This window comes from Atractosteus spatula, chromosome 14, assembly GCF_055471065.1.
Source record: "Atractosteus spatula isolate fAtrSpa1 chromosome 14, fAtrSpa1.hap1, whole genome shotgun sequence".
In the NCBI taxonomy this organism is placed as follows: domain Eukaryota; kingdom Metazoa; phylum Chordata; class Actinopteri; order Semionotiformes; family Lepisosteidae; genus Atractosteus; species Atractosteus spatula.
This window is the reverse complement of record NC_142719.1, coordinates 42,151,448-42,175,500: the sequence shown is the minus strand read 5'-3', so window position 1 is coordinate 42,175,500 and position 24,053 is coordinate 42,151,448. Positions and strand designations below refer to the sequence as shown.

The following is a 24,053-nucleotide window of genomic DNA, read 5'->3' as shown; positions in this document are numbered from 1 at the left end:
GCAGTAGGAGGGCACTTTGAAGAGAAAAAAAAAGAAAAAAAAATCTTGCAAAAAAGCTGTAAACACTCATTTATGCTTAAAAAGGGTTGGATGAGGTCAGGCTAGGTGGAGGGTTTTGTGAACTAAAGAAAAAGTCCTAGCATCTGACCAAAGTCATTTGGTACCCCAGACGAATATCTCCACCTAGTGGCTCTTTTCTGCTACTACATCACATAACCTAAAAAAAGCCTCACCAATCCCTACATTTTTTCGTTAAAGAGATAGTTCCTTGACTTTGTTTTATTTACGACATCCAGTAATAATAATCCAATAATGAACTTCAGTACAATTAACACAAGACAGTGCAAGGTGCAACACAAACCTTTAATATAAATATACAGTGTTAATACAATTCGATGACCATCTGAACAGGTTTGAAGTGTCATTTTTAAAATAAAGATAAAACCAGTATCACTGAGTCAGCCACTGTATTTACAATGGCATCTATTACACAAAAGAAATCATTTAAGGTCTGTCAAGAGAACAACAGCATCTGCTGAACAAAGTGACCATGAGCAGAACAGTTCATGTCTTATACACAGGTTTAACAAGACCAGCAGAATCCCAAAGTGAGTGACCATAGCAGGCATCACTCAGGCAATGGAAAAAACAATCTTTTAAAATTTGCAGTGAACAACAAAAGTAAAATGCCTGTGTAAAAGCCATGTTACACAGTGAAAAATGAATAATAAGACCATGGCTTTGGAGTGTGGAATGATTGAAAGTAAGACACTGATTTGCAGCACTTCACACTTGACGTGCTTCTGTAATTCATACCATTTGTTTACTGATCTTTGTCCCAGTTGTGGTGGAATCAATCTTCCTGAAACACATACCATCCCATTAACTAGCCCTTTCCACAGAATGCAGAATGCTCGAGTTAAGGAGCACAGTTCAATTTTAGCATCTTATAAAAAGTCACTGGGATCATGCTGTAAAAAGAATGTAAACCATTGCATAAGCTTTTCTTAGGATATTGCAGCATTCTCATGTGCATATAGTGTAGACAAGAAGCGTGGTTACAGCTTGCTCTGACACGGACAAGTTCATATAAAATTGAATTAAATAAGCTTAAAACATTACAAACTTGTAGTCACAGGGAAAGATATGGATTGAAACTGAACAACGACAAAACAGCTGACTGAAGACATCTGAAAACAAGAACGTGGCGACAAAGATCAGGCTAAATGTCCGACATCTCATCTTAAAGATTACACTTCCAAAAAGTACAACAACAACAATTGCAAATCACAACAATAAACATCAAAATGGAAATGACAGTTTAATAATTAAGATTTCTAATTTACAGCCTGGAGTAACTGCAGTGCTACGCCAGTGTGAAACGCCACCATACCGCAGTAGTGGATTATCTCTGAACATGGCCAGACTTCGCCGTATACACTGAAATGAGCTATAAGGGTACCATCCTCTCATCCACAGATAAAGCAGAACTAGTCTATGGACTGACTTATTTACTTGGAAGTGGCTTGAAGTCTTGGATCACTGATGAACCAATAGGAGGTAAAGATAAGTTTGAGAGAAATGTCAGGTGTACAGTATTTCCACTTACACACTTGTGCAGAAACCTAGCCCTGACATTCACCCCCTCTTTATTTAATAAGTAACAAAACACAAATAACTTACCCTTTTTACCACTGACAAACATCAAGATAGGAGGCAATTCAATGTTTCCGAGTTTCTGAAAAATTAATGCTTGCATCACTTCTACAGTTCAGTCTTGCAGGTTTTCCCCTGAGGCGATGAAAAACATAGGAAACTGTAAAAAAAGACAAGCTGCATACAGTACATGAAGGCTCCTGAGAGGCTGAGCTGATCCGGAGACTGGAGGCCTGTTCAGGTCACAGGCACGGTGTCCACAGGCTGCCTTGAGCCATGGGATTCCCTACACAGCTGTACACCACTGGCCCAGTACACAGGGGTTGTAGCAATAAGATAAGCAACAAGGAAGTACACAATGGCAGAAAAATAAACATTTTGGAGATTCCAGTTTAAAAAAAAACTGGACCAGTACCTACCAAAAACCCATGGTTTGCTCCCTAGGATCAAATAACCAACATCGTATAAAAACATATCTAAAAAGATATTTTTGCTCCCAAAGAAGAAGTATGAAAAAAAACAACTCAATCTTCAATGACAATCATTGAATTATTTTATGAAGAATCAATAACTCCTACACTTACAGGCAAAAATCACTGGCCCGTACACCGGATACATTTAATTTTTCAAAATTAAAAATAATGTCAAGCCAATTGATTAACAATCACTCCTAGACTCAATATAGGATAAGATCAGCTGCAGTATTTCCAGCCCTCTATCTGCATTTAATCAATACTGCATGATCACACACTTACAACTTAAATCTGAAAGATAAACCACAAAGACAGTGTGCTGGCATTTCTCTTTAAAGAACAAAAAAAAACGTTACCTCAATACCAAAACTATGATTAAAACCATAATCAACCTAATAGCCATCAATAAAATCTGACAGATGTCAAAATACCTCGTCAAGGAGATGATTATACAAAAAATTAGTTGATTTGACAATCTTAGAATATTTAATGCATTAAATACATAAAATTAGTGTTTGCTTAGAGTTAAGTATGAAGGCAGCATGGTGTGTAATACAGTATCCGTTGTTCAGCACAAGGAAGAGCTCATCGGTCGTTTACAGCCTTGCTCTGCTCCCTGTATGTGTCCACTCTAGAAGAAAAAGGCGTCTAGGACCCCTTGGAAAAAAAATTAAAGATAAGGAGCTTGTAACAGGCTCCCAGAATTTTACATGCCACCACATATCCACACAATCCTTTCTGTAACACGGCTGACAGGCGCAGGACTTCGGTGAGCGCCTCCGCTTCCGAGCCCAGGCCCGCGCCCATGAAGGGCTGTGTCCTGAGGGAGGTCTTCCTGTCCCGACTGCAGAAACCCCCCTTCTCCCACACTCGGGGGGCGCAGGAAGAGCGATGTACATCCGACACCGGCAGCTACTCCAGCGACACGTGAACCGGGGATCAGCGCTACTCCTGCACCTGACGCCCCCCCAGCAACCCAAAGATCTCTCTTTTCTGCTCCGCGTTTAAGCGTCAAGTGGAGTCCCCATCCTTCCCTCCAGCACCTCCCGCACTTCTGGGATGAAGTCCCAGTCTCCCGAGAAAACGTTTTCCTTTCTGGAAGGAAGGTTCACTCGAAAACGAGGACCCGGGACACGACTTGCGACGTGTTAATGGAGGCCCAGCGTATGACTTCGGGGGTCTTGCACTTTCGAATGAAAACCTGCAGCCGTCAACCTGCTGGCTTGCTGGCCGCTGACGTCGTGGCCATCTGCTGTGAGGGCCGCTGGGCGAAAGCACGGGGCTTGGACAGGAGTCTACAGTTCGCCCAAACTCGGACGCGTCCTTTTTCAAAAGAAGGTGCCGATACGGACGCGGCACGGTGCCACACAGTTTGGAAAGATCGGGAAGGACTGTCCAATTGTCCTCTTTGCTCCTTCTCCCTGCCCGCTGGCAAGAGGAGCAACATGACAACGCGTGGAAAGATGCAGGGGTGGTGCAAGATGGGACCGGACGCTGGGCCCAAGGGCGAATTTAAAGCGAGGGCTTCTGACACGGGATTTATCAGCACCATGTCGCCTTGACCTGAGCCTCAGCTGGCCACTTCAGCAGCAACATCTTGGATCTGCTGGCTTCCAGGAGAAGGGCAAGCTGTAGACGCTGCGAATTAGCGAAAAACAGAACGTCGTCCTGTGCAGCCTTTGCCACCATCAACTACGAACTGACAGGTCCACTGCGCGTGTCTGCTCAGACTGAAGGGAACCGCAAGACAAGTCTGAATGCCAGGTTGCATACTTTAACGGGGGATTAAATCTACTTTTTGGATATGCGTCCGGTGCTAAAAGAGGAACAATACACACCAGTGCTCTAAAAACGGATCTAAAAGATTTCTAAAACAAATGGCAACCTTTCCCGGTCCTTTTAACTGTGATTAGCAATGAAGACAATTTGGTTTGATCTTAAACTTTCCAAATGATCTTGCACGTATGGTCCTGAAACAGGGATACGTGGAGCAAAAAGTCCACTTGCAATGGAACAGCAGCAGAGAAAATCTTCTGGCTGCTGGTTATGTTTCTTGGCCATCATACTGAGGGTCCTTACATCTCGGGACAGACTACACTGGGATAAAATATATCCTACCCATAGCGAGACATCACTTGCTAAAATCTGTCACATAGACAAGCCTTGAAGACTTATCTGCTGCACAGAAGGCGCTCAAAGCACTCTCACATTTTGAAAACACAAGCAGGGATGTTCAAGTCAGTTGGATTATTCAAACTACTGCATCAGGAACTGGAACGGAATAATCTTGTTTGGATACTTGATTCTTTTCGCAGGGAAGTGACCCCAGTTTCTCCTTCGGTTGAGCCCTCCGGCGTGTATTTTTCCTGCTCGTCCCAAAGAAGTCCACCGGGTCTATTCCGAAGCAACGACGAGCAGTACTCGATAACGAGAGTTTGCATAAATAAGAGAAACGGACTCTAGAGAGCGCCAACTTCAATGGTGCCCACCCGAGGACTGCAGCGTGCTCCTCAGGAGCGCGAGAACAACGGATAGGCGTGTTCTCAGGGGGCGCCTGCACTGCTCCAGTCCCACTTACACATGGTGCACAAGTCACTGCCCGCAGTGCAGGTTTCATGAGACAGCCGTGTCAAGAGAAGCCCCTATGCTCCGAGTACGCGATAGGACTTAGTACTTCCAGAAACTTGCCAGGAGGAATTCTTGACCACAGCTCATCCCTCGAGAAGCCCAGCGATGCCTTTTTTCAGAACCTCTGCTAACTCCCACGTGGGGGACCCCTGGCGGTCCTCGTGTGGCACAGAGGGGGGCAGGGGGAGGGACTCAGCGGCCATGAGGGGAGACGGGCCAGGCGGACTGGCTCTGCAGCGCGCGCTGGGGGGCGTTGAGCAGCGAGGCTACCTCCGAGGAGAAACACTCGGGCTCCACCTGCTTGGCACAGCTCACCTCCGTCTCGCCCAGCGGCCCCTGCCTGCCCCTGAAGCGGTACAGGGGGCAGGCTGCGGGGCTCGCTCTCCTCTCCTCGGCCGCAGCCGGCTCTTCCTTGCCAGCGGATGTCCTCGCGCGGCGGCTGGCACGCTCCTGCCTGGCCTTCGCCAGCGTCGAGCCCGGCGGGGAGACCTCCGGTGCCTCCGCCCGCCCGGGGGCTGCAAGCCCGCAGAGTCCGGCGGGGCTTTCCGATGCTCCTCGTCCACCCGGCACGCCCGCGCAGGGAGAGGCCTGAGCGCCCGGCTTCGCCGATCGGCAGTCGAGGTCAAAAGAGGCGGGTCTACCGCTGCAATGCACTCCCTGTGGGGAGCGGCTTCCCTGCTGGGCGCGGTCTTCCTGCGGCTTGGCCCGGGCCCGTTCAGGAGAGCTCAGGTCGGCCGGCTCCTCCTGGGCCGCCGGGGCGACCGGGAACCGGCCGCTCTGCTTCAAAGGGCGACCCGGCTCGTTCGCTGCCTCCCACTCCGGTCTCGGTCTCTTGGCCGGCTGCGACGATGGGCTCCCAGAGTGGCAGGGCGGCAGACCCTGAGCCTCCAGGTCATCGGCTGGCCTCTTGACGGTGCAGCGCTTGCTAAGGTTAAGGGGGACGATTTGCTCCGGAGAGCCTGAAACGGGGCTCCCGTGCTGACGGGTCTTGCTCAAGTCCTGGGCCAGCACCTCCGAGAGCTTCTTGGTGAAGCAGTGGAACTGTGAAGACCCCAGTGGGGTCCGCATGAGCTGCCGTACCTGCAGGCTGCAGTCAATGTCCAACGGAATGATCTTCAAGGGGGGCATCGGGTGCCTGGTCCTGCCATCCCGAACTGGCGCGTCAGAAAGACCGAGGCTCGGTTTCTGAATTTCACCTTCGGCTCCACTCCCCAGGGACAGGGGCCGCCCTTCCTTGCCAGACGCAGTCTTATTTTCCGCTGAACCAGCCTTGTGCTGGAGGAACAGGAAGGATGGGTGAGGGGCAGAAGTTTTCCCAGAGTCCCCCGAAGTCATACTGGGGTGTTCCGGAGTCCCCAAACCCAGTCGGGTTTTGAGATAGTCTAAGGGAGACATGTCCTTCGGCAGGCTGATGCTTCCCATGGCGTAGAGCCTCTGTAGTCCAGCCAAAGAGGAAGGGGAGAGAGGCTGAGTGTGGTCGATCTTCTCCGGGGAGAGTGGGTCGCCGTCCCCCTTGGAACCGGCCCTCCTCCCTGCTTCTTCTGCGCTGGGCTGGAGCAGAACGAGAGGCAGGGGTGTGGAAGAGAGCTGCTTCCTCCGGGGGTCCTGAGAAGATGAGGCCAGGCTCTCCGAAGCACCATAGCCCAGACGGCTCTTGAGAATGTCAAGGGGGGACAGCCCCTGGGTCAGGGGAAACGCCCCAGAGACTCTACCAAGGCGCAGCTCCTGTAGAGGAGAGAGCGGGGGGGCGGCTCCATCTTTAGGGGCCACGGGAAGCCCACCTAGGGCTGATCCCGGCTTCACCTGCTGGGCGGGGAGCACAGCGCCCGAATCCTTCGTCTTGATCTGGTGCTGCCTGCTGCCGCTGCCAGGCCTGCTGGCTCCCCCCGCAGGGGACGCCCGGCTCCGCGCCCTCGCCTGCTTCGGTCCCTCTGCACCCTTGAGTTTCACGCGGCTCTCCTGCTGGGACAGAGAAGGGCAACACCAGCGCGAGCAAGTCAGAATCTGCTGAAGCACACACAGAGCGGCCCACCGGGCGCATTCTAGATAGCTCCAGCGAAACGTCACTTCAGGGCCATTTTTAAAGTCAATTACTTCCGAGTCGTACATGGCTTATTTCTCCTAGCTTGGGTCTCCCTGGTAATTATTTTCCGACTTAACTCCAGGTCTAGCAAGGTTAATCGTTTCATTTTATGTATATTGCTTTAGGAAGTCGGGATATTTGCAGGGAACGTCTTCCAAAAAGAAACACTGTAATACTGGGACTTATCCTGAGACAGCTTGCATCTGGTGGCGCTGACCATTTCAGACAGACACACACGCAGAGACCCTAAGACTTCAAGATTAAGAAGTGCTGCTCCTTCTTCTAGGTCACTCATCTCACCTGACCGGGTCTTGGAGAGCTCCCATTCAGGCAGGAATGGAGCTGTTCAGCGGTGATCAATCAAACAGGCGCTTTGTTAACTAGTTTAGAGTTCTGAAGACCCTTCAGCCCTTAAGAGCAGGAGTTACAGTAACTGAACTAATTATATGCAGAACTGATCAACGGGTTACCTGTGTTCTCAGTCTTCACAAACAGGTGACGTGGGGTTACCTCGACGACATAGGCTGGAGTTTCTTTAAAGGACTACGATTTCCAAACTAAGAACTTAGACCAGAACTAAGCCGTATTTTCTCTAAGAGAGCTATGTTTTCCAAGGTTCTCTCACCGGGGAAGCACGATTTCAAGGTTCAGGAATTGCACAGCAGAAACCGAACCCAGCGCTCACCTGGCTCGGCACACTGCAGGTTTTCGTCTCTTTCTCGATCTGCTCCTGTGCTTTCCTTTTTGTCTGGGCCTCTCTGCTGCCACTGGGCGTCTGGGGTGTGGGCAAGGGGTCCGATTCATCATCCTCTCCTTTAAGGTGCCGGGCGTAGGGAAGGATGAGCCTAGACGACGTTGACATGAATTTCAGAGTCGCACGCAAGACTGGCTACGCTCTGAACTGGGCAGTGTTGACACAGATGGCAGTGGTGTTGAAACTAAATGGAGTGGTCAGCTTTCGGTGTTCAGTTCTGTTCCGAAACTACTTTGTTTTTAAATGTCTCTCATACTCACACTTAAACACATCAAACTAACAAGAACTTGGGATCCAATAACTTTATTGCTCCTTTCAGGAAAAGTGTCACATGATTGTCCCCACAGGTGCACCGAGCCTAACAGCCAAGGGCAATTTCAAAACCACACCTTTTAAATGAAATGTCTTTGCCATTATGTTTTACTTGAATTGTTTTTTTAAACATTGTTAAAAGTCACTCTGCAGAATTAAGACTTTATAAAAAGGATGGTGGCTGTATATGAACTACTAGTGGAAGAGCTTACCCTCATTGCAGAAAGAGCTACATTCTCGTAGTGTTTACAATGGACTGGGTGAAAGCAAACCTTCAGTAGTTTCCTGAAAGGTTCATTTACTTGGCTGATGCTTTTATAAAAGGGACTTATATTTGGACACCTGTATACAGCTCGGCATCCCACTAGACAAATGTGAGGTACTTTGCTCATGAGTACAACAGCAGTGTCTCACCCGGGTTTAGAACCCAGAGCCTTGCAGTTATAAGTACAGACGCCTGATCAGTGCTACACACTAAAGGTCCCGGAAAGCCTTGTTCTTGTTGCTTGCACAACTGGAACAGTGTGCAGTACATTAAAGTGAATTAACATAATTATTCGCCCAGATGGGGTGATAAACATGACATTTGGACTACATTTCTGGAGAGGTACGCAGACAAGACACTAAGGAGACTTTCAGTAAGGCTGTTTCGTGGATTACTCTTGATTATAGCATAATTCTTCTGTGCATCAGATAAGTAATGCTCATCAGAAACATGCTACCTGAAGGAAATGCAGTAAACAAAGGACTCAAATACACTCATTTTGAAAATGGCCATGTTTTTTAGCTTATCATGAGACTGCAAATTTTTTAAAAGAACAGTAATTGGCTTAAAAATGTACGTCCTAAACCACAAAAAGCAGTAAGCATACCCTTTTATAGTCTAGAAATGCACTATTTTTATGCCTGGCTCTTGCATAGAACAAAATAGTCTATTTACTCATCTGGCTTCTGTATGCATTTTGTTGTACTCGGGTAACCCAGAATTTAGGACTGAACTAGCATTTCCAGCTGAATTTCACATCGCAAGTTTTCAGTCACATCAATGATTGAGAGAATCCGGATCATTTTATAAGTGATCATTTTGTACCTTCAAATAAAGGACAACTTCGTGCCCCAAAGATGTCAGAAGAGGTGCAAATACAAAAACTAGATTTTAAGATGTATGGCAACATTGAATTAAGATACAGTATTTAATATAAAATGAAGACCGAGCCTGGAAATGTTAGTGCAGTCCAAAGATAAAAGCCCTCGCTCACCTCTCGTAGTGCCTCCGCGTGCACGTGGCCGCACTGGTGCTGCCCGGGCTGCCCCCCAGCTCGTTGTACACCTGTTTCCAGAGGCGCTGCGCCGTCACCTGCAAGAGCCCCCGCACACGGTCATGGGCCACCCCCAGCGCGCATCCCGAGACATCCTGCCTCCCCCGCGCTCAGTTACAGCCGCCACTCAAGCACAGGCTTCGTTTACTCATGAACTCATTCATTCTTTCATATCAATATGATCCAGCAGAATGATGATGTATATAGAATTATCAACACCTGACACCTGAAGAAGGCTCCACGGCTGAAATGTTGTGTTTTCTTTCTTCTCTTTGCAGCACGGAATAAACCTTTACTTGTTCCATAGAATTATTAATATTATTAATAGTATCATTCGTTATTTATTTATTCAGACCTTAGCGTTTATCAGCTGAAGCAACTTGAACGACAACAGCAGCTAGGGGCACAGTGGCATCCCGGTTTCCAGAGTCCGGGAATCCGTCGTGCAATCCCGAGACGACAAGGGCAGGAGAAAGCTCTCCGGTAGCGCAGCTGGCAGCCGTCAAGGCGTCCTCAAGCCCCCGCGCTCTCGTTCTGCAGCTGAACCGCACACGCCAACGAACCCGCGCCCAAACGCGTGCTTACCGTCTCGTATCCTCCCATCTTCTTGACAACCGTGAACAAAAGGAAGAGGTCGACTGGAAAAAGAAAACACACACACGAAGTGACTCATGTCGTGAGTGAAAGGGCTGAGACCTGACGTGAAACACATTTACTGCAGTGTGCTGGCATATCGTCCACTGGGCTTGTACATCAACATTTCAAGGCTTTCTTCTTTTAGGAAAACATTTAACTCACTGGCTTTGTTCCCTCAATCTGAGATTTTCTAAACAAATTAAATGAGGACAGGGAATGTCTACAGATAACCAGACAGTCCTATCCAAATTATTTCATATTACAATTTAGTTTCTTGACTTCACTGATGGTGTCCATCTGTCTTCTGCACAGTTTATACTCACTAACAGGATAATCAAAACACACAGCGCTGTTTATTTCTTGTGTGGTTAGAGAATACAGAGGATGGCAAAGCACTTTGTAAACTAAAGCTCACAGTGATCTGGCACGTTAAAGAAAGATGTTTGTGGAGAAAAGCAGTACAGTTCTGAACACAGGAACTGTATTAGGTCGTCGCCGAGCAAAACTACAGCTGCTCGTCTTCAAAAGAAAAGCATTTTGAACTTGTGAAGCCAGCCATATTTTCTCCTGTTCCAGTTCTGCTCCACACATTGAGAAGGCATACAATAACGCTAAGGTGTCTGAATTCTGAAAACAACATTTTTTAATCAAAGTAGATCCAGAATGTATAGGCCAAAACCTAGTGCATCGGGCCCCCAGAAGTAACAACAACATCAACAACAACAACAACAGCTGGTACTAAATTCTGAAATATCTGTAACTGTCCCATTTTTCTAGGACTGCCCTCAGGTTGGCGGTTTATGGGACTGAACCGTACTACAGGGACTGTGGGTTTACAATAGGATTTTTCCAACATCTGGGAATAGTTCTGGTACAGGAGGGTGATGCATCAGTCTTTTGGACTGTAGGCAGATTACTTTCATCTGGTACCCGCCAGATGAACAAGAGAAGACCGAAGTCTCTTTGAGAGCTCCACAAGGCAGGAAGTGACCAGGGCCGGGGACAGGAAGCAGGAAGTGGCCCTGGGGCGGGGCCCGGGCTGCGTACTCACTCTTTTTGAAGCCCAGGTTGGGCACCTTGCAGATGGGGGAGCCCCTGCGTTCCATGAAGAGATAGAGCTGGTCGAGGAAGTGCTGCTCATCCGCCTGGGGCAGCCAGGTGCTCTCGCACTGCGCCTCCACACTGCCCATCACGTTCTCCTGCGCACAGACCAGGGGAGATAGTGAGCCGCACGCCCCTCACGCGTCTGGCCCTCTTTAGTGCAGCCCCAACACGTCCATCCAGCCATCCTTTTTCTCTAAATGCTTCTTCCAGGGGTTACTAGAGCACCTCCCAGCAGGCAGTGGTACACCCTGGACAGGATGCCAGTCCCTCGCAGGGCACACACACACGGGCACACACACACTCATGCCAGGGCCCTTCCAGTATGTTCTTGGACTGTGGGAGGACACCAGAGCATCCAGAAACCCACACAAACGCAAACTCCATGCAAATAGCACCCCAGGTCCCCATTGTTGCGAGGCAGCATGCTGGCCTACCTTCATTCGCTCGATCCAAGCTTCTGATTGGTTGTGATGCCGAGACTCCACCCCCTTCCCATCCCTCCCTTTCCTCTTCCGAGTGCGACCCTTCAGGCTGAGAGAGTTGCATCCTGGGACAAAATTGTCTCCATTACAAACAAGAGAAATGGACCAGAGGCCTCATCTGCAGGCTTTTGATGCTTTTTTAGCAAAAGAAAGTGGTTGACAATCATGACAAACCTCACCTGGCACTAATTCATAGCTACACAAAATTATGAATTCGTTTTTTTGTATCTGAATAAGTTAACTAAAAAGGATGTTGTAATCCTTCTAAATTTTTATTAAAATAAGTTTTGAGTTTTTGGATCTAAAAATCATGGTTGGTAAAGGCCAAAGGGAAACATGCTGGGATTTTTAATGGGACCTCGGTTTTACGTCTCATCCGAAGGACAGCACCAGTTTACAGTACAGTGTCCCCATCACTATACTGGGGCATTAGGACCCACATGGACCGCAGGGCGAGCGCCCCCTACTGGCCCCACTAACACCTCTTCCAGCAGCAACCTTAGCTTTCCCAGGAGGTCTCCCATCCAGGTACTGGCCCGGCTCACGCTGCCGGGCACCAGTGGGCTGCCAGCTGGGAGCTGCTGGCACGAGACCGGGAAGCAGACGGGGCGCGCTCGCAGACGTACCGAACTCCGTCCAGACGCTGGAGTTGCTGTCCAGGGTGGGGTGGTTGAAGGTGTCCCGGCAGTACAGGATCCTGGTGTTGCGGCTGGACACCCGGACCCCCCCCAGGGCCAGCAGGTGGGGGTCCCGCAGGCCGGAGCTGCGGGCCCGGTCCTGCATGCGCTTCTGCAGCGAGCGAAAGCGGCAGTACTGGGGGTAGCTCAGCACCTTCACCCGCAGGCACTCCTCCGCCCCCTCGCCTGCAAGACACAGAGGTCACGGCCCGGTCAGCACTCCCCGGGGAACGCAGAGCGTCAGGCTGGACACAGGCGGCTCGCTTGGTGGTTAGCAGCTAACTGCCCCGAGAAGCCAGGGTGCAAAGCGTTACAGGGAACGAGGAACACGCTGCCCAGCCGCCTTGTTACTTTCCATCAAGAAACGACATGCAGAGATCCCTTGAATCAATAGCTACCAACCAGCTAACGGACCAGCTGGGCCGAACGGCCTCTCGTTTGCAATGCGTCTTGACGCAGATGCACAGTCCATCTGTCCCCAGGGTGCACAACCACCGTGAGCTTCTCGTTCGCCCCCGAAGAAAATCACGTCTGGTTTTTGTGCATTTCGAATCAAATCTCACCTCACTACCTGAGCTGAACAAACCGGATATTCACTGCCCACTTATTCCCAGGTGTAGACGTCAGTTCAATGATAATGAGAAAGCCGAGCTAAATACGTGTGAAATACATTTTTAGATGGCGGGTGGGTTCCTTCAGGGCAGACGTACCTTGAGATCGCTCCTCAGACGAGTCCCCAGCCCCCAGCAGCTGGGGGGTCCCTTCTGTCTGCACCCCACTGGGCTCCCTGTCCTTCTCTCCGGTCCTCCTCCAGCCGACGGGCTCTGGGCAGGTCCACTTCACCAGGTCCTCCACCCGGATCACGATCTTCCTCGACACGGCCAGAACCTCATCCTGGCATCAGACAACACGCGATGGGAATCCGCCGCGACTGACACACGCGCAGACACACAGACACACGCATGCACACGCATATGTGCTGGAGACCACAGAGCTCACTGGTCTGTTGCACCTTTTACCCTCGTACCAGGACCACCTTTTCACTTGTGAAAATGTTGACGAGCTGCACAGCTCAGAACAAAGTCCGTCTGTACATTATTTAGCCATTATTTTGACAGCTAAATCACAGGATACGTTAGCCCTACAATAACTGCTACTAAGTCATCAGAAATGACAGTTTAATTGCTTTTTTCAAGTCAACACCAGCAAAGCTGGCTGAAGCCACAGAAATTTTTTGCATACATCTGAATTCCAGCATTATGTATCCATCGTAACCAAATGAAAATTTTTCACAAAATAACTGGAATAACCAGAAATTTAACACATGCATAAATCCTCCTCAGTTATTTACAAATCTTCCTGGTGAACCCAGGACTGAATAATCTGTTCACATACCTCTGTGTGATCAATTTTTGTCTTGGGCAAATCTACTATCAATCATACAACCCACTCTTCCTTTAAGACCTTACTTATCCAAGAGCTGAGTTGTATGGCACTGTATAAAACCGATGTTTTTTATTTGAAAAAGGACGTTTCACCTTCCTTGCCCGTTACACACTTGAAACAAGAGGGTGTGGATGCATCTGCATATAGAAAAATAAGACTACAAGGACCAGATCTTAGCAGTTTCCAGTTCCCTCTTCAGAACACAAACACATTTACAGCTCTGTGGAGCACAAGAAGATCCCGATGCGTGAACGAGTGCCATTCAGAGGCTGTTAATGGCGATAATGAAACACCTGGCCCGCAGGCTAAAAGAAATGAGCACAGTTACATTTCTCACAAAGACGAGATGACGGGGAGCCTGTTTGCCATTTCCAAAAGGGTTTTCAAATTCCATTCCTTGCGAGTCAGAGAGATAAGACAAGTATCTCTTACCTGATCCTATTGTGTCTGGCAGATTGCTCATAAAAAAGACGGAATTTTCTGCAAAGACAATGCATCACACTAACCAGACTTGAGCTCATTTTCAGAGGGTTTTATTTGACTATTCTCAGGAGAAAAAAAAATGTGCCTTGCTGTGCTTTTTGCTTTTCCAAGTAATTAATCCATATTTATTTTCATAGATTTCCCTGACAATTAAAACGTTGCTTTTTATTTTCCTCAATGGAAGTCTCGTGCACTGCATGCTCCTTACAGGATATACTGTATAGGGTGTACCTTCCATGGGACATCTCACCCTTCTAGAAAAACAAAACATGAAGAGCACCAGCTTTCTGTTCCCTATGACATCACCTGACATCAGTGCACTGGACAAGAAGACTCGGGGGTCAAAGTGCACATCACAGGAGAAAGAAGCCCCCCCCCCACGCACACGCACACGCACACGCACACGCACACGCACACGCAGAAGGTTAATTCAGCAAACTAAAAACAAAAAGGGCACCAGATCACTGTAAGAAAGGGAAATGACACGGTCTCTCATATAGCTCCGATTACTACTGGGACAGTGCAATGCTCAAATTCCTGAAAAGCCTATGACTTCATCTTTAAAGAGCAGATGCTGGCAGAGAAATGAAATTACAGAAATAGAAATTCAAGTGTGTATGTAACATTCTCCACCATCACAGATTCCTGCACTCATTTTTCACTATGCCTTCCAGCTTCTTCGTCGCAAACCCAGAAAGAGCCTGTTGACACCCCACAGGCTGGATTATCACACAACCTCAACACTTTAACGAGCGATCTATTCAATGACACAAACATGTCGTTCAATTAATTCTGCTGAAGTCGGCGTGCCCAAGACGCGCTGACGATCTTCAGGATTCTTCTCTTTCTGACGACTTCATCTTCTACCCTAACGCAATCACCTGGCCTGAAAACTCATTGTCTTCTTTAATTAATCATTACTGCCAATCAGCACTTGTGTTTCGTCACTCCTGCGATTAGACGGGGCTAAAAACAAGTCTGATGACTCAACTATCTTTCGGCAAACAAAGACTGGATTTGCTTACAGGCGTTGCAGTTTCCTAAGAAAGCATGAATGCTGGCGTATTTGTAGGGCCTTCCTCCATCATACAGAAAAAAGAAACCTGACTAGTTGGAGATGCACATAAGGATGAAAGAGAACACAGAAATTGATAGCTGGATCCCGCATGTTTTACTTCCTGTCTCAGTGAAAAATACTCGTGGCTAGCCCACGACACTCCAGCTCCTCGATTTTGCAGAACCGCAGCCGAGAACACTTTCCCATTGTGAGGTGCAGCGGGCTGCAGGGTCACCCTCTGTGACCTCAAAACCCTGTCTTGGAGACTACGTACATTGCAAAAGTAAAAAGTGAGACACAATTACCTGTGGAATTTGGCCTTTAAACACCAGTAACATGTTTTCTCCTTGCAGGTGACCATTCCCTTGGAATCGATTTGAAACTCAACGATAAATAAGGTCCACCCTGTCTATCCAGAACACACAAACTCCAGGCATCTGACCCTCGCCTAATGAGAGGCCTCTGGATAACGAACGGATGGAATTAATAAGAGGATAATGAGCCTGTAGGGTGGGCCTGACACCTGGCTTGGGTGTGACCAGCAGTCCTCAGTACAGACGCAGACGCATCACGGCAGGCAAGGAAACAGCAGCAGCAACACGACAGGAGAAGAAAAACTACACATCCGGAACCAGCGTTCATCCAGAGAGAGGGTGGTGCATTTACCCCTAGATCAACTTCCAGTCTTTTTTACACCTGTGTGAGGTCGCTTTGCAGCCTGCACCCTGCCATCTTTCAGCCCTCGCACCCCATTCCCAGCAGCCTGGCGCACGGAGCGCATTCCACGCTGCTGCGGATGTCAATGCAAATGTTGAGGATTCGTGGTCAAACGCTCAAAACGCACCCAAAACGAAATGCGGTTTGGGACCGACAAAACGGTCTTAACCCAAGGACCTAAAGTTTGAGTCCCCTGGGACCCTCATTTTAATGGGGTTCACTTACATGGTGCTTACTGACTTAAGGAGATCAGCCATTTCCTCAAAAAGCACAATTGAACACGTTCCCTGACCTCTCTGTATAGGTCCCTCTCCAGGACGAGGGCTGCCTATGTGTGAAAAAGTAGAGCCACACAGGACAGTTATTTTCGTGCGGGTTTGCGAAGGGGAGCAGATCATTTCTCAGGGCAGGGAGGGGCTGTTTTTTTCCCTCTGTATGTGGACCAGATGGCTTCTTCAAGATCGGGAATTACACTGAAACGCTGCAACATGTAGAAATGAGGTTTGGGAGCAATTCAGGACAGAAAACCCCAGATGCTTCGCGACACAGAGCATCCTGGCTACAACGTCGGTGCTGCATTCACGTGATCTTTTAAGACGCACTGATGAGATTCTGGGAACTGAACAAGTGAACAGGGCCACAATGTTTATGATTCCGATCAACATGAAACAGCCTTAAGCCTCTTTAAGCCTCCTTAAAGGTCTCACTTGCTCTCTCGCAAAGTGAAGCAGCTTCTTTTCCCAGCTCCCCACAGTATTAGAGATACGGTCTTCTAGCCGTTGTGGAATCATACATTTAAAAATAAATGCCTCCATCCTGTCATGCAAAACCCGTTCCAGAGATCTCAAAAACAGAAGAATCCCATCCTTTAGTCATCCAGCAGGGGGCGCTCACCCTGAGGTCTGTGTGGGTCCTAATGCCCCAGTACAGTGAAGGGGACACTATACTGTAAAAAAAAGGTGCCGTCCTTCCCAGGGTGAAAATCTCAGGGTGTTTCTCAAAAAGAGTAAGGCTGTTACCCCGGTGTCCTGGCCACATTTCCCCCTGGCCTCCCAACAACCCCCCTCTCTGAACTGGCTCCATCCCTCTGCTCTCCTCCGCACTGAGAGCTGCTGTGTGGGGAGCGGACTGGCGCATCATCCAGGTGGGGGTTACTTTACCAGTAAAGTGCTTTGAGTGGAGTGTGCAGAAGAGCGCTATATAAGCGTAAGGAATTGTTATTATTATTATTATTATTATTATTATTTAGCGTGGCCTGCGGATGAATGCCTCGTCACAGCTAACCTGCAAAGCGCCCCCTCCCGCGCTCCCCCTCACCTCTCCGTGCTCTCCCGTCCGGCCCTGCGGCGTGTCCTCGGGGAGGAAGTAGAGGCGCGAGCTGGCCAGCAGGTGGCGCTGCGACTGGTCCTCCCAGAGCAGGGTGACCTCGGCGATGCACACGGGCTCCTGCGGGCCGCAGCGCACGAAGTAGAACTCCCCCAGGCGCCACACGCCCGGCCGGCGCCCCGCCTCGCCACAGCAGCGGAAGGACTTGTAGAAAGCATAGGAGCCACGAAGGCAGCAGGGAGCCCCCAACCACTGCGGAGAAGAGGGGAGGAGAGACGGGCTGGTCACACCTCTGTCACAGGCAGCCACGAGAGGCCGGAGCGCCTCGTCTGGGTTAAGAGAGAGATCACTTTATTGGCGGTACACAATTTCTTGCATTAGGAACTTGTCTTTTCGCAGACCCCAACCTGCTCTCCATGAGACACACAGGAACACAGACAGGGAGAGAGAGAAGCTGGGGGGTCAGAGGGCAGGGTCAGCCAGTTATAGTATACGGCGCCCCTGGAGCAGCTGGGGTTAAGGGCCTTGCTCAGGGGCCCAACGGAGTAGGATTCCTCTGCCGGCCGCGGGATTTGAACCGGCAACCACAGGCGCAGATCCTTAGCCACAGAGCCACTGCTCCGCCCCTAGGGGTTAACCAGTGCAGATTGGCCCAGACCTATTCCCTCTCCTTACAAAGCAGCCGGTCACAGACATGGAGTTCCAGCAGGGAGCTGCGTCAGCAAAGGCTTATTCCCTGCTGGAAAGAGAAGAAAAGAAACACGTCATCTCAGCTGTGGAGCCTTTTCTGGGTGTGAAGAAGAAGGCTCCACAGCCGAAACATCACATTTCTTTTCTTCTCTTTCCAGCAGGGAATAAACCTTTACTAAATCCTGGTCATAAACATTTTTAAACGATGCATGCCAGTTGAATTCTGCACCATATAATGTTAAGTACTTAAGAGAAACACCTATTAAACTGTCCTTTTTCTCATATTTCCTACAAATGTGGACTGCCCCTCTTTCCTGGATGATTTGGATTTTTGGGGGAAGCTTAATCATTAAATGTTTTTCACTTTGTAAACTACAATGAACTGCACATTCGAATGTTGTATTCTAATACTATTCTAATTAAGGGGAACAAAACTCACAAATAATAACAAAGGGATTTGCAAAGCTCCAGAAAGACTGTGTTCCCAGTTTTCTGAAAGGCAGCAGCAGTCAAGAGCTAGTAGAAGCAGCGGGTTTGACCCAGGAGTTTCGGAAATTGTCATGCGAATGTTTTCACCCAGAATGGTCTCAAATCTTCCAATATGAAAAAGGTCTCAGTATTGGATGGGTTACTTAATGCCGGGCTGTGCTCACACAGACAACACAGCGCTGTGGGATCTTGTGGAAGCAAGCATTTAAAGCATTAAAGAGCACTTTTAGTCAGAAGGATGATTTAGGATGTTAAGTACAGCTATTTATGCACAGATAACAATCCTAATATTCTGTGATACATCTTTTCAAATGGCAGAAATCTAAGCAACCCAGCCGAATCCACACAACAGGTTCCACAGACAGAGGCTTGGCACGGCACCTGTGATGAACCTGGCTCATTTTGTGTTTCAGAAGGACATGAGAAATCAATTCCCCCGGAGTCACCAACAACTGCCTCAGTCTCCTGAGGGCCAGAGAGAGACAGGTTTCAACTGAACGGCCAGCGATTCCCTGGAATAAGGTAGAAGTTCACTCGCACCAGACTCTTTCAGAGCAGGCAAGACTGCCAACAGAAGTCAAATATCATACTAGGAGGGCATATAATTTTTCATTTGTTCATGAACAGTTGCTGAGAGAGTTCTCAGCTTCCTTTAGAAGTTCTTCCCAGTTCTTTTTAAAAGTTTTGATCACAAAGTCATGAGCCTAAATACCTGCTGAGTAACACGCAACAATGGAGGAATTCCATGAGCTCTACTGCTGCTGCAGTAACAGGAGGTACTGTTTCCCTTACTGAAACAGAAAAGCAGCTGATGGAGTCCTTGAATATCTTCTCCTTTCAACCTGCATTCCTTTTTAATTGAAGCATTGGCTCTTTCTGATGTTATCAAAGAAGTTCTGCTCTTGTCCCAGGCAGGTCTTCCTTGAACATCACATCACCAACAGATGTGAGAAGGGTAGAACACTAGACCACAGAAGAGACTAACGTGTGTTTGATTAAGAGCAAATACAGTCACATGCAACATGTGAAAAAATAAATGTGATTTAATACCACACAATGAACTGTGTCCTGACATTTTTATTTGCAAGATGCTAAGTCTGCATTTATTAATACAGGCTGTACACTTTGCCATCATTGCTTCTACCATTTGCTTTCTATAATAATTGTTTGAAAGAAAGGGGCAGCAAAAGGTCTATTCTTAATTTGTCCGTATACTGCCAGTAAGATTTGTACCACATTTTTCAGCAGTTCAAGAGCTTTTAAGTTAAAAGAAAGAAGGAGATAGTAGAAATTTAAACTTGATTTTCAATTTCAGATTACACCAGAGATGAAGATGCTCTAAATACAGTACAGACACATTAGACTACAAGAAATTACAAAAAAAAGTCTTTGGTGCACTATTTACAGAGCACCTCTGCCTCCCAAAGGCAGGTGTTGCCTATGGCAGTATAGGAGTTCCAGAAAGTTCGAGCGACACCCATTAAATCACCCCTTTCTAAACACGTGGCACAACTGGTGATCAACCATCATTTTTGCTAAATAAAAGCAATAAACACATCTAGAATACAAATCCCAATGCCTTTCAATCTAAAGCGACTCTGGCTGGCTTTAATTAAACATGCTAATTGCTTAATTGATTAATGACACACGAGTACACCCAAGCTGTGATTTAGGGTGACCCGCGAAATGTGCTGAACTGGGGCTCTCCAGCATGCATGGTAACAGAGAGTGTTATACTGATTTGTCTGAAACCGTGTATAAACTCATCGTTAGGCCAGTTTCAGCCCCGCGTGCCTGTGAACTCCTGAGTCCCACATCCAACACACTGCCACTTGTATTTACCAAGAAGACCCCAGACTCGCTCCCCTCTATCTCCACAGGAGCATAGTATTGGCTGGTTTGTGACCCTTAGCTGAAACCCTTGAATCCATCAACAGCTCGCCTAATTGGCAGCGTCCCTTTTCAGCAGCCAAACAAACGTTACAGCTTTGAAACGCGCTTAACTGCAAGAATAAAACTCTGCACTCTTTAAAAGCCCAAAACATTTCAGTCCTTCAGATTTTAACGTCACTTAAGGGTTAACTACCAGAACTCCCCCAAGACACTGGGTCCAGCAGAACCAGGGGAAACATTCAACCCGTGTTTCTTTCAAAACACAGATAAAATGTCACAGTTGCCTACAAAAGTTTCCTGATTCCGTTATCCAATATGCTACTCTTCAATTAGAGTCAAGACTGAACTTTATCACTCTTCTTCTGCACTGAGTGCAACAGAGCTCAAACTCCCATCACTATCAGCTTCTCGCGGAGACACAGACCTGCTCGAAACCAGTAACTAATTTAGTGAATCAATCAATTGATTAACAACATACACATTTTCCCCAACCCCATTAGCAAACCACAATTTAGGGTGATCTACGAAATTCACTGAACTGGGGCTCCCCAGGATTAAGGCCGGAGTCCTGGGGTGTAGTATTTACACAGGCGTAAAAGTGAATTTTTCACCATCACATATCGCCTGCCTACCGCAGGTGTTCCACGTCAAAAGGTAAAAATTACATACAGTATTATATTTCACAGTCTGGTTCAAGACCAGTACTCCTGTAACACAGCAGGAAGATACTTCATGTACAGTGGAGCTGAGGAATACAGCTGTAGAGCTGAAACAAATAGCACACAGTGACTCCATCCTTCTGAGGTATATACAGGAGAAGCAGTGTGGGCAGTGGGCAGGGGTCTGGGCTCAAAACTGTAATATGGAGGTTGCGGGTTCAAATCCCAGGTGAGACACTGCTGTTGTACCTTGAGCAAGACACACTGTTCCTCTAACATACCCCGTGTGGATAAGAGAGGACGAACAGAAGACACTCTGGATAAAAGCGTATTACCAAAATGTGCCATTTGCCATATTACCGTAGTGTCAAAACGGCTTTAAGAAAATAACACTCACTTTACAGCTACTGAAACTTTTAACATTCAAGTCCCGTTTTCAAATGCAAACAATAAAAAAAGAGACATATTGATCAGACAGAACGACGCGAAACAAATGATTCCACGTGACCATTTCACATTTTTATAGCCGGTATATATATATATTTCTTACTTTCATTTCTGTCCGAGTGCCTAAATACGAAACCGTATTTTTTTTTCTCAGACGTGTGTCTCTATTCATATTTCACTCGCACATAACGCCGGCGAATACGGCGTGATATTCAGTTCTCCCACGAAACTGCGAAACTACACTTCCGTTTATGTAACTGTTTGAATATCTGGGTTTTAAACAAAACAGCTACACCTGAATTCGTCAGCGCCTGATGTGTAATGGCTCCAAAAATTAGCTGAGAGGAAGTCAAGGATATGGAATAAATTCATACTGCTAGCGCCTATAGTGACCTTGGGAATTTCCATCATCCTTAAAAGTGTTTCATTAAATAAATATCCGAAAAACTTTCAACTAGCATACATAATACCTCTACGGTATTATTAATTGTTTAATTTTTCACATGCTTCCGTCCTTGGTCGACCATATTCTTTGTGAGTCGTTTTCACATTAAAAACGATACAATGACGGTTTTTTCATAGCCAAATTACGTGTTCTCCAAGGGGGGGAAAAACGCTGAAAATACATTAATTCGCTACAAAAAAAAACCCGAACTGAATTGTTTAAGGAGAAGTGCTAATCCGGTAATCTAAAAAAAATGCAAGTACAAAGTACAGTAATTTATTCCTCAACACCAGCATTCCTTCAAATTCCTTCAACTGTACAAGGGAAGTACAGTTTGAGAGTAAATTAAAAACTCGAGAGAAAAAAGCCGGCCATTTATGTAATAAATCAAATGCTCCACCTAGTTATGCCAGCAGAGTTTTTAATTTTTAAGTAAAATTGATATCGATAATTCCAACGTTCACGCTCCGGTTTATCTATAAAGGATCGGTCAAAAAAAAACACCCGAAATTAAAACTAAAAGTCGAACTCGGTCCGAAACAAAACAATCTGTCTTACATCGGGGTTTCTCTGATTATTTACAGATGCCCGAGAAAACAGAGATTAACACACACACACAAAAATGCTTTTTAAAAATAATTTCAAAGAAAACTTCTTTCATGTGTACGTGTGGGGGGTTGGGAAAGCGAGGAGCAAACTCGACACGACACACACAAAAGGGATTATTAATCATTGACAGAAAAAAATATCGAAATTTTTGATATTGTAATTTAAAAAAAAAACCCCACCGCGTTTCATCGCGTTACAAAATTATTACTCGCTTATGTCAGCGGCTGGCGAGGGGGGAAAAAAAAGCCTTCTGCCCCCTTTTATTTAAAAAGAAACAGCTCAGGGCAGGAGGTTTAGAAAAAAAAACACACACAAAGTTGCCACTCGGCATTCAAAGCGAAGTTTAAAGATTTCAGAAGCGCCCCCCGAACAATCAATCCCGAAACAGGCGAATCCAATCTTTCAAACTTTGGTTTTTTGTTCCTAGAGACCGGGAACGCCGGCCGCGACCGACAACGAGCCGGGTCCCGGACCCGAACGGGCTCGAACCCCAGAATCCGAACCCGGGTCTTTGTTTTCAGAAGCGCCCCTGATTTATTTTCTCAGCGCTATAAAAAACCGGGGGGCTTTGACTTTACCTGGATCGTATTGTGCTCCATTGCTCCTCCGCATTCCCTTATACCCCCCCCTCCGCTGGCTCCTATCGAGTTACACAGCCGGGTCCTCACCGGGACACACAAACAAATGGTACTGAAAAAGCCTTCTCTTTTTGTTAAAATAGGACAGGATCTAGGTGTGGCCAAAACTCAGCTACGCTCAAGTACAACTTCGTGGAAATGCCGGGGCGCATAAATATGTATTAAAAGTTTTTTTTTTCACTCCGCAGTTAGAAATGCGGCTATTATTATTATAATTTCCACCACCACCCAGCCACCCATCCACTCCCCCGTCCCGACTCCCCCCCAAGCCGAAAACTGCAAAACATGAAGTTCACGTTTGACGGAATATGAAATTGCAGCTTTGCAGGTCTGGCGTTTTTTACGAGCGAGCATGCGTAGCCAAACTTTTTTGAGGGGTGATTTATCCAGAATTTGGCGATCGCTAATTCGATCCCGCTGTTCACACCGAAACGGGAAAGCGAAACGTGTATTGAAAATGTTTTTGGGTTTTTTAAAAAATAAAAATAAAACAGAGAGACGGACTGTTCTCGGGGAGGGTTTTGTAAGGCTGGAATTGTGTAATTGATCGCTCGGCTCGCTTACACCAGCGGTGTTGGAAGACGAGGAATTGCAAAAGACTGCTCTCTGGACGCGTGTGGTGACGATGAAGTTGATATTAATTGTTGGTTGTTGTTGTTTTTTTTTTTAAAAAAAAAAAAGGCTTCAGAATTGTAGACGGTGTCGATCCCCTATATTAGCGGGCCCTCTCGGGAGTTTGCAGCCAATCGATCCGATCAAAGTATATTTAAAGGAAAACGGGAACAACAAAAAACAAAAAAAATACTCAAGTAGACAAGGCGTCGGATATATCAACATCGACCTGAGCACGTGTTTACAGTCGGTGCCCTGTACAAATTTGGATTTTTTTTTTTAGATTTAGTCTGTAAAACCTTAAAAATAAATACACAGTGCTCTGGAACACATCATACAGATAAGCGTTTGTGTAATTTTTGTGCATTTTTCTTAGACCAGAACGTATAGACACTCCCTGCGGCCCGACCACAATGTA

General features: G+C 47.1%; 1 protein-coding gene across 2 annotated transcripts; it reads right to left on the bottom strand.

Moving 5' to 3' along the window:
* Positions 1 to 345: 345 nt before the first annotated feature.
* LOC148821387 (uncharacterized) lies at positions 346 to 23,050 on the bottom strand. 2 transcript variants are annotated; one of them, XM_088933268.1, is made up of 10 exons: positions 22,964 to 23,050; positions 17,145 to 17,405; positions 12,835 to 13,018; positions 12,074 to 12,310; positions 11,400 to 11,512; positions 10,913 to 11,060; positions 9,811 to 9,863; positions 9,166 to 9,263; positions 7,526 to 7,685; positions 346 to 6,719 (listed from the first exon to the last, which is right to left on the bottom strand). In XM_088933268.1, exons 1-10 carry the CDS (start codon positions 22,982 to 22,984, stop codon positions 4,950 to 4,952), a joined length of 3,045 nt encoding a protein of 1,014 aa, XP_088789394.1. In that variant the 5' UTR covers positions 22,985 to 23,050; the 3' UTR covers positions 346 to 4,949. The 2 variants fall into 2 exon arrangements, with proteins under 2 accessions (XP_088789394.1, XP_088789395.1); XM_088933269.1 differs by having other exon boundaries at positions 346 to 6,716.
* Positions 23,051 to 24,053: the final 1,003 nt, after the last annotated feature.

Excerpts from the sequence above, each read along its gene's own strand:
- LOC148821387 (XM_088933268.1), bottom strand. The coding sequence starts at position 22,984 with ATGGAGCACAATACGATCCAG. Across the intron at positions 11,513-12,073 it reads CAGCGTCTGGACGGAGTTCG|GATGCAACTCTCTCAGCCTG; the intron begins GTACGTCTGCGA and ends ATTTTGTCCCAG. Across the intron at positions 6,720-7,525 it reads CCTGCAGTGTGCCGAGCCAG|CAGGAGAGCCGCGTGAAACT; the intron begins GTGAGCGCTGGG and ends TCTCTGTCCCAG.